The 9,709-nt window shown below is 35.0% G+C and overlaps 1 protein-coding gene across 1 annotated transcript; it reads left to right on the top strand.

Moving 5' to 3' along the window:
• The first annotated feature begins 4,128 nt into the window (after nt 1–4,128).
• Nucleotides 4,129–5,055, top strand: LOC127665145 (olfactory receptor 12-like). The gene has a single exon (XM_052157579.1). It carries the CDS (start codon nt 4,129–4,131, stop codon nt 5,053–5,055), a length of 927 nt encoding a protein of 308 aa, XP_052013539.1.
• The last annotated feature ends 4,654 nt before the right edge of the window (nt 5,056–9,709 follow it).

Raw genomic sequence — 9,709 nt, 5'->3', positions numbered from 1 at the left:
AGAAATACATATCAAAACAACCCTGAGATTCCACCTCACACCAGTCAGAATGGCCAAGATCAAAAACTCAGGTGACAGCAGATGCTGGAGAGGATGTGGAGAAAGAGGAACACTCCTCCATTGCTGGTGGGATTGCAAGCTGGTACAACTACTCTGGAAATCAGTCTGGCGGTTCCTGAGAAAACAGGACATAGTACTACCTGAGGACCCAGCTATACCACTCCTAGGCATATATCCAGAAGATGCTCCAACATGTAATAAGGACATATGCTCCACTGTGTTCATAGCAGCCTTATTTATAATAGCCAGAAGCTGCAAACAACCCAGATGTCCTTCAACAGAGGAATGGATACAGAAAATGTGTTATATTTACACAATGGAGTACTCTTCAACTATTAAAAATGATGACTTCATGAAATTTTTAGGCAAATGGATGGAACTAAGAAATACCAACCTGAGTGAGGTAACCCAGGTACAAAAGGACACACATGGTATACACTCACTGATAAGTGAATATTAGCCCAAAAGCTCTGAATACCCAAGATACAATTCACAGACCACATAAAGCTCAAGAAGAAGAAAAGACAAAGTGTGGGTGCTTCAGTTCTTCTTAGAAGGGGAACAAAATACTCACAGGAGCAAATATGTAGATAAAGTTTAGAGCAGAGACTGAAGGAAAGGACATCCAAAGACTGTCCCACCTGGGGATTCATCCCATATATAGTTATCAAACCCCGATACTATTGTGGATGCCAAGAAATGCTTACTGAAATGAGCCTGATTTGGCTGTAATTTAAAAAAAAAAAAAGAAAGAAAGAAAAAGAAAAAGAAAAAACCTGAAAAGTTTCAGTAAGGCAAAGGATACTGTCAGTTGGACAAATTAACAATCAACACTTTTGGAAAAAATTCTTATCAACCCTATATCTGATAGAGGGCTATTATCCAAAGTATACAAAAACCTCAATAAGTTAGACTCCAGAAAACTGAATAACTCGTTTAAAAAAAATGGGATACAGCCAGGCAGTGATGGCGAATGCCTTGGCAGAGGCAGGCAGATTTCTGAGTTCAAGGCCAGCCTGTTCTACAGAGTGAGTTCCAGGACAGCCAGAGCTACACAGAAAAACCCTATCTCTGGGGGGAAAGGGGGGGGGGAGGATACAGAGAATTCTCAACTGAGAAATGCTGAATGGAGAGAACAATCTAAAGAAATTTTCAACATTCTTATCTATCAGGGAAATGCAAATCAAACAACCCTGAGATTCCACCTTATACCAATCAGAATGGCTAACATCAAAAACTCAGATGACAGCAGATGCTGGCAAGGATATGAAGAAAGGGAAACACTCTTCTGTTACTGGCGGAATTGCAATCTCGTACAACCACTTTGGAACTATATTTCAATAAAATGTTAGAAAATGTGAAGGCAAATATCAAACTACATAGAAGTAGTTTGGGTTTTTTATTCTAATTTCACTAATTACACTCTAAATGACAATTTCTTATGTTTCCATTTTTAATTTTCATTTATATTATTTTAAAATTATGGACTTTCAGGAATGTTCATAAAGCAATTATTTTATTGTATGTTACACAGGCTAATATATGACATGCTTTTAGAAATTATAAATGGTATGAGTATTATATGTCCTCATAATAACTCAGAATCTTTATTCATTTTCTGCTGTTTCTTATTTCAGTATAATAAAAACACAATCTGAAATACATCACAAAACATAACAACAATATTTTCCTGTCTTGGTGCTTTATATTAACCACAGAAATCCAGACATCTGACCAATATTGGGATGTGATTCATATATATCTAGTCTTAGACCATAGTTCTAGGATAGTATCAGGTAAAATTTCATTAAAAATTTCATTTTGAAGTTTATAAGCATGGATTACTCCTATTTTTAAAAAATAGGTGTTGTTATTTGAATTTGGTTTTGTTTTGCTCTAGGACTTCCTTTTGCCACTTTTCCAGTTGCCTGAGCGAGCAAACTCTTCTTGTTAAAACAGAACCTTAGGGGATAAATCTCTGATGACCAACACCATGGAAACTATATATTCTTTATTCTTATCCCTTGAAAAAATTGGGCTGTGGAAATTTTATGTGTACATAATTTACTGCAGAGTTGAAGAGGAAATCAAGGGTCATCTAGAAAGGGAAGGAGAGATACTACATATATAGGTGAGGCCTATTTTATAGAAAATACAATGCTTTCTCAAAGACCCTGTGACTAATTTTATTAAGTATATTTGAATTGTAGTTTAATAGCTGGAGCTTCTAAATCAATCACAATCTGCTGAGAATAGCAGTTGATTCATGAACATAACAGACTTCAATCCAAATGCATTGGAGAAACAATGTATTCTAAGCTATTAATAACTGAGATTGTGCTCACTATATACCAGGAATCTGCAAGGTATTTTACCTATAAAATGCTTTAGTCTTCACAGTGAACCATCACTTTTAATATCCACATTTGACAGGTCAAGCTACCAGAAAAGTGGTAATACTAAAGCTAGGGGTTTTGATACCAGAGCCTTATACCAGATACTAGTACACAGAACTATTTTTCTGTTTCATATCTCTACTTCCTGGAGTATTAGTATTACTTCGTAGTAATATATAAGCAAATAAAAACAGTAGCCAATTTTTTTTCAAAATTGCAAATACCCCCATGCCTACAAAAACCTACCTCATAAATGCATAGCTTCATCACTTACTGTTTTAAGAATTGATGTTTCACGATTCAACAAAATCTTAATTTACTGAAGTACAAGTGTTTCTTAAGTTAGGATACTAAATTAAATTATGTTTTATGTGATATTTGTATAATAGTTCATGAAAAGTGCATATCAGAGATGAAAAGGTAAAAGAAAAATAGTTTAGCAATGACATATTCAAGAAAGATAGAACAACAATTATAATGAAAATATCTAATATTATAATAAACGTATGTATTGTTTGATTTATTTTGTCTTCTACCTTAACAAAATTTCATTAGTTTGTCTAGACTATATCCAATAAATATTTTATAGAATGAATAGTACCTCTTACAATATACACAGCATATTTTATGAATCTTGTGAAATGTCGTGTTACCTTATAAAAGGACATTTTCAGACCCAGTTATGAATAATATAGAAATGAGATTATTGTGACCTATCTAAAAGGATCTAGTGTCATCATAAGAGTCCTTATAAGAATTAATAGGATGAACAGATACAAAATATGAAAGACAGAAGGCCAGAGACCAGAAAGGTTAGAAAGAGTGTATTCTAAGCAGCTAACTTAGGAAATAGAAAAAACCACACACCAAACAATATAAGGTGTTTTTAGAAGTGGAGATTTCTCCTTTAGATCCTTAAAAGGGACAAAGGACAGTGTGTGACACTGAGGCTCATTTTGTAATCACATCTTCTAGAAAGATAGAGGGGTTTTGTCTGAAGCTTTTAAATCTAAGATATCTTATAGCATAAGTAAGAAATTTAATATAGCAACACGGGACTCTAGGTGAAATGATTTTGCACAGTATTTATAACTTGCCAACATCTCCATAGTGTACTCAATATACCAATTCCTAAAATGTATAACTGAATCAGTTATGTCTGACATATCCTCATGTCTGTCTTTTTGGGTTTTTTTTTTTATGTTTCTGGGAATTGAATTTAGAACTATGCAAACACTTTACCACTGAGATATACCTATAGCCCTTATCTTTGCAGTTTGATTTTGAGTCTTATCCTTATTCTTATGAAGTAAGAATAAAGTAATTACATGATTTAAAATACCTCATGCTCATTAAATCAAGTAATTACATGATTTAAAATATTTCAGGTCCTTGTGTTTCTGATAAGGTGAGCATAATATTTATGTATTCCTACATTCTGATTCTTTGTATTTCAGTACTTATTTATTTCCAATTTCTTTCTCCTGCAGCTGTACCTTTTCCTATTTTTCATGGCATATGGAACACAGTAGACCAAGGTTATAAACAGAATGATTCTAATGCTACACAAAAGTCTATAATTTAATTTTATCCCATAGATAGTAAAGTATGAAATTTTTCTTCTTCGTGTATCTCCTCTTTCTTTTCCATCCTCTGTGGTTCTGGTTATAAAATGACAAATTTTACACATGTCTCAGAGTTTATTCTACTTGGATTCAAAGGAGGTCCTGGTATACAAATGTTACTATTTCTGATTTTTTTACTTTTGTATGTTATAGCAGTGGTGGGGAATTTGGGCATGATTGTAATTATCAGGATGGATGCACACCTCCACACTCCTATGTATGCCTTCCTCCAGAGCCTTTCCTTTTTGGACATCTGCTATTCTTCCACAATTGCTCCTAGAGCTCTCATAAACTGCTTGAAACAGGACCATAAAATATCCTTTGGTGGGTGTGCTACACAATTCTTTTTTTTGTCTTTTTTTGGCACCACAGAAGCTTTTCTCTTGGCTGCCATGGCCTATGACCGTTTCATTGCTATCTGTAACCCTCTTCTATACTCTGTGAGTATGTCTCACTGGGTCTGTGGATGGTTAGTATCAGGGTCTTATTCATGGGGTGCAGTGAATGCTGTCACTCAAACCACAATGACCTTCACTTTGTCTTTTTGTGGGTCCAATGAAATCAATGACTTCTTCTGTGACGTCCCACCACTCTTATCCCTCTCATGTTCAGACACCTTTATAAATCAGATGGTTCTTCTTGGGTTATGTGGTTCCATTATTGTCAGCACTTTCTTGACTGTTTTTGTCTCATACATCTATATCATTTCAACAATATTGAAGATCCGCACAGTGCAGGGACGCCAGAAAGCTTTCTCCACATGTGCCTCCCACTTGATTGGTGTCTGCTTGTTTTTTGGTACTGTTTTCTTCATGTATGCACAGCCCAGTGCTGTCTCCTCCATGGAGCAGAGCAAAGTGGTGTCTATCTTCTACACTATTGTTATTCCCATGTTGAACCCCCTCATATACAGCCTGAGGAACAAAGATGTCAAGCAAGCACTGAAGAGAAGCAAGCAGAGATTTTTTTCCTGATTTTCTGGATGTAGATCTCAGAAACTAACCTGGACTTTACTCCAATTCATTGTTACTCCCATGATTTATACTATGGTAATAGTACCTTTTTTGAAGTCTTTGATTTAGGAGATAAAATAATTTTATTTTTATATATTCATCAATAAATGAAATTATGGCTGATGAAAATAAAACGTAAACTGGAAGAATGGATAACTGCATTTGGTATGTGTTTATTTTGCCTCATATACAGGAGTCTAATCAAACTTCATCATAAAAAAGATTATATTGATCTTGAATGCAGAAAATATTGATCTTGAATGTAATTCATGAAGCAGTAAAACAGATCCTTCCAAAGTTGAAGAAACTCAAACTGCTTCAATACAAATTATTTAGCAATGTATAAATTAATTATTGGCATTTTAATATCAAAATTAATAATAAATTAGACAAATTTTATTGATAAATCGTTTTAAGCAGCTTTTATTGAGTCTAATCAACATGCAATCTATCAATTCATTCAATTGAGGTATTAAAATATGTTCTGTTTTAACACGTGTATACTTGTATGATCATCCCATAGTCAAGATAACAAGTGCACACTCTGCCATACATGTCCTTAGAAAGCCTTTATAATACTTTACCACTTTCCTTATGAAACAATGCCTCACCCCGGATAAGCTTTGATCTGTATTTTGTCATGTAGGTAAGCTTACTTTTCCTTGGGAATCACATAATGGGGCTTAGAAGGGTTGTGGATCTCTTAAGTATTTTGATATAAAATTATAATTCATATAATTCATTCATGAGTATGATATTAAGATACTATATAAGTGTACTGCAATTTGCTTATCCATTTATGTGTTGATAAATATTTGAGCTGTTTCATTTGAGGGTTATTATAAACAGTTGTTATGGATATTTTCATGTATGTATTGTATATATATGTGTGTGTTGTATGTACATATGTATGTATGGATGTATGGATGTATGGATGTAGAGAAAGAGAGAGAGAAGCATATTCTTTAATTTATCTGAAATAAATACCTGGAAGTTAGTACATATTTCTATGTTTTGAAATTGTTGCAATGTTCCATTAACAGTTCGGATTTAAAGTGTGTGTTTCAAATCCTCTGCATTTTCATTAACATATGGTATTCTCTCCCTTTTATGATGTAAACTTTTTACTAAATTTGTAATGATGTCTCATTTTGATTTAAGTTATATTTGCTAAACTGCAAATGATGCCCAAAATATTCTATGTGTTTACTTTTTATCTGCATGTTTTTGTTTTATGATGTCTTTTTAAATCTTATGCACACTTACCCACTCTTGGAATCTACTTTTTATTACTAGCCCTGGAATACAGACACACCTTTAGTACACATCTTTAATCCCAAACAATGAAGGTAAAGTTAGTTTTGTAGAGGGGAGCTACCACATCTGAAAGTGACTTCTAACTGAGGAGCAGACAAAGTGATGAATCAGAGAAAGATTTGACAAAATCTTTCAAAGATAGGATATACCCAACTCTCACTAGAAGAGACAGAAAGGAAAGGGTACTTAAAAGAGCAGTTCAGGAAGAGAGAGTCAGTCATATCTGTCCAGTCAGTTGAGTTTAGTGCAGTGGAGCTGAGTCAGTCAGTTGGGAGTTAGTGTCGTGAGTGCAGTGCAGTGCAGCTGAGTTTGTTCATGAATTCATGTAGTTCAATTCAGGTCAGCAGAGGCAATTGAAACCAGATAATAAGAAGCCAGAAGACTAAAACAAATTGCCAGAGTTAGATTGAGGCCAAGGAAAGCAATTTAATGGAAAAACAGGTTGAATTAGTCAACTTGGAGAGGAGTTTGAGTCAGAATAGTTGAGATGACCAGCCAGACAGAGTTAAGAAAGAACTAGAAAAGGTGAGTTTATTCAGAATTAAGTCTCAGAGGCTAAAACCATCCTAGAACTAGATTAGATTATACAGAGGCTAGAAGCTTCCAGGACTAGGCCTAGGTGAGCAGACTGAGGCAGTAACCCTCCAAGACAATTACATTAGGAGAATAAAAATTATATTTACAGTATCCTTTATGAAATATGAAGATTAAAATATGAAGATTAAAATGTTTTCTCAGGATATAGCTTGTCATTTCATTATTTTAACTGTTGAGACACAAGAGTCACCCTACAACCCACACAAACACCAATCTCGGTCACATAGGGATGGTTTATTGGATGAACTCTAACATTGATCTATCAGGGCCACAGCTCAGAATTTAGAGCTGAAGCCACAACCCCAAACTTTCCTCAGGGCCAGCTCATAAAGAAAAAAAACACAAGCTCATGTGCAGGTGCAAGAAGTGCTGTCTGGTGATCAACTCAGACTCAAGCTATTTTGGCTAGCTAGACAGAATAGTTCTAACTGATCTTTATTCTGATTTGTCCTAAGTGGAGTGTGGTTGTCAAATTTCTATGCAAACTGCAGAGCATACAGAACATAACAGGGGCTGTGGTCAGCATGACCCTGCTATGAATTGAGTTATTTTTCTGTGTCAGTGACTGCCAGGCATATTATAGCAACATGAAATATCTGTCAGGTATGGAACAAAATAGCTACAGCAATTCTGGGTGTGGGGGGCAGACCTCAACATTACAACACCCTTATAAGTAGTCTTATAGAAGACTTCTAGTGAAGTCTAATTAAATGCAGTGAATAAATTTGTTCAAGTATTAATTGTTCTTCCATTGTCTTATATAAAAGACTCTTACTGATAACATGATGGTACATTCTTACAATCTGAACACTCAGAAAACTGAGGTAGGAGGGTTATGAATTTGATGATAAACTTGTTAACATAAAATCACACACTTCCTCAAAAATGAGATAAAACTTTTAAAAGATATTTGCTCAATTCAAACTCACAAAAACTTTCTGCTATTTTTTACATATTTACTGCTATTTATTACATGTTGATAATTGGTTCCAAGATAATTTTATGTTTTAATTTTAAATTAAAATTAAGTTTTATGAACCTAGCTCAAAATTTCACTTTTTGTGTGACTAAATGTTTCTGAATTGTATATGGAAACTCTAATTAGGTTTTTTTTCCTACTGAATTTTTTTTGGGCTTATTTCTTAAATTTGGTTGTTGCTAAAGAATAAAGGGTTTATTTCCAGGAGATTTTATTATGTTCTCTTAATGTATTTGTCTATTTTTACACTAACACAACACATTGTAGTTTTGATTTTAGGAGACTTTTGTTAAATAAAATAAAAGATAATAGCAGATTCCATCCCAGAAAGGAAGCTGGAACATAATTCATAATTTCCTTTAACTATGAAGTTTGTGAGAATGAAAGGGTTCCAAGTCCATGGTGTGGCCTCAAGGTGTGTGAGAGAGCATTAGAAAGAAACAATACAAATCCCGCCCAGAGAGAGCTGGTCTCTTAAGTTCACAGGTGAGATGAACACTTTTGCTCCAATTACTGACCAAAGAGGGACTCTCTAGGAGACCACAAAATACAGGAACCACACAGAACCCAGGGACAGGATCCTTCCTGTTTCCATCAGTGCCCCCTGAGTTAACCCTGTGGCATGGCTCTCTGTTTCCAAATCCTAACCAGAGAAATCTGTTCTCCCAGGAGTGCTGACACACCTAAGATTACAGGCCTATAGGCTTACAGGAGGGACAGGCTCCAGTCAGAGACAGGAAGACCAACTAACACCAGAGATAACTAGCGATGCAAGCACAAGAACCTAAGCAACAGAAACCAAGGCTACTTGGCATCATCAGAACCCAGTTCTCCCACTGCAGCAAGTCCTGGATATGCCAACACACCAGAAAGGCAAGATTCATATTTAAAATCACATCTCATAGTGATGATAGAGGACTTTAAGAAGGACATAAATAACTCCTTTAAAAAAAATACAGGAGAGCACAGGAAAACAAGTGGAAACCCTTAAAGAGGAAACACAAAAATCCCTTAAAGAATTGCAAGAAAACACAAACAGGTGAAGGAATTGGACAAAACCATCCAGGGTTTAAAACCTGAAATAGAAACAATAAAGAAATCATAAAGGAGGACAACCTTAGGGATAGAAAACCTATGAAAGAGATCAGGAGTCATAGATGCAAGCATGACCAACAGAATACAAGAGATAAAAGAGAGAATCTCAGGTGCAAAATATACCACAGAAAACATTGACACAACAGTCAAAGAAAATAGAAAAGGCAAAAAGCTCCTTACCCAAAACATCCAGGAAATCCAGTACACAATAAGAAGACCAAACCTAAGGATAACAGGTTTATAGAAGGGAGCAAAGATTCCCAACTTAAAGGGCCAATAAATATCTTCAACAAAATTATAGAAGAGAACTTCCCTAATCTAAAGAAAGAGGTGCCCATGAACATACAAGAAGCCTACAGAATTCCAAATAGACTGGGCCAGAACAGAAATTCCTCCTGTCACATAATAATCAAAATACCAAGTGCACTGAAAAAAGGAAGAATATTAAAAGCAGTATGGGAAAAAGGTCAAGTAACATATAAATGCAGACCTATCAGAATTATACCAGACTTTTCACCAGAGACTATGAAAGCCAGAAGATCCTGGGGAGATGTCATACAGACCCTAAGTGAACATAAATGCTAGCCCAGGCTACTATACCCAGCAAAATTCTCAATTAACATAAAT

Source organism: Apodemus sylvaticus, chromosome 14 (assembly GCF_947179515.1).
Source record: "Apodemus sylvaticus chromosome 14, mApoSyl1.1, whole genome shotgun sequence".
Lineage (NCBI taxonomy): Eukaryota > Metazoa > Chordata > Mammalia > Rodentia > Muridae > Apodemus > Apodemus sylvaticus.
Note: the sequence above shows the minus strand (reverse complement) of the source record. Positions and strands in the feature narration are given on the sequence as shown.

Coding starts and splice junctions, on each gene's coding strand:
- LOC127665145 (XM_052157579.1), top strand. CDS start 4,129: ATGACAAATTTTACACATGTCTCAGAGTTTATTCTACTTGGATTCAAA.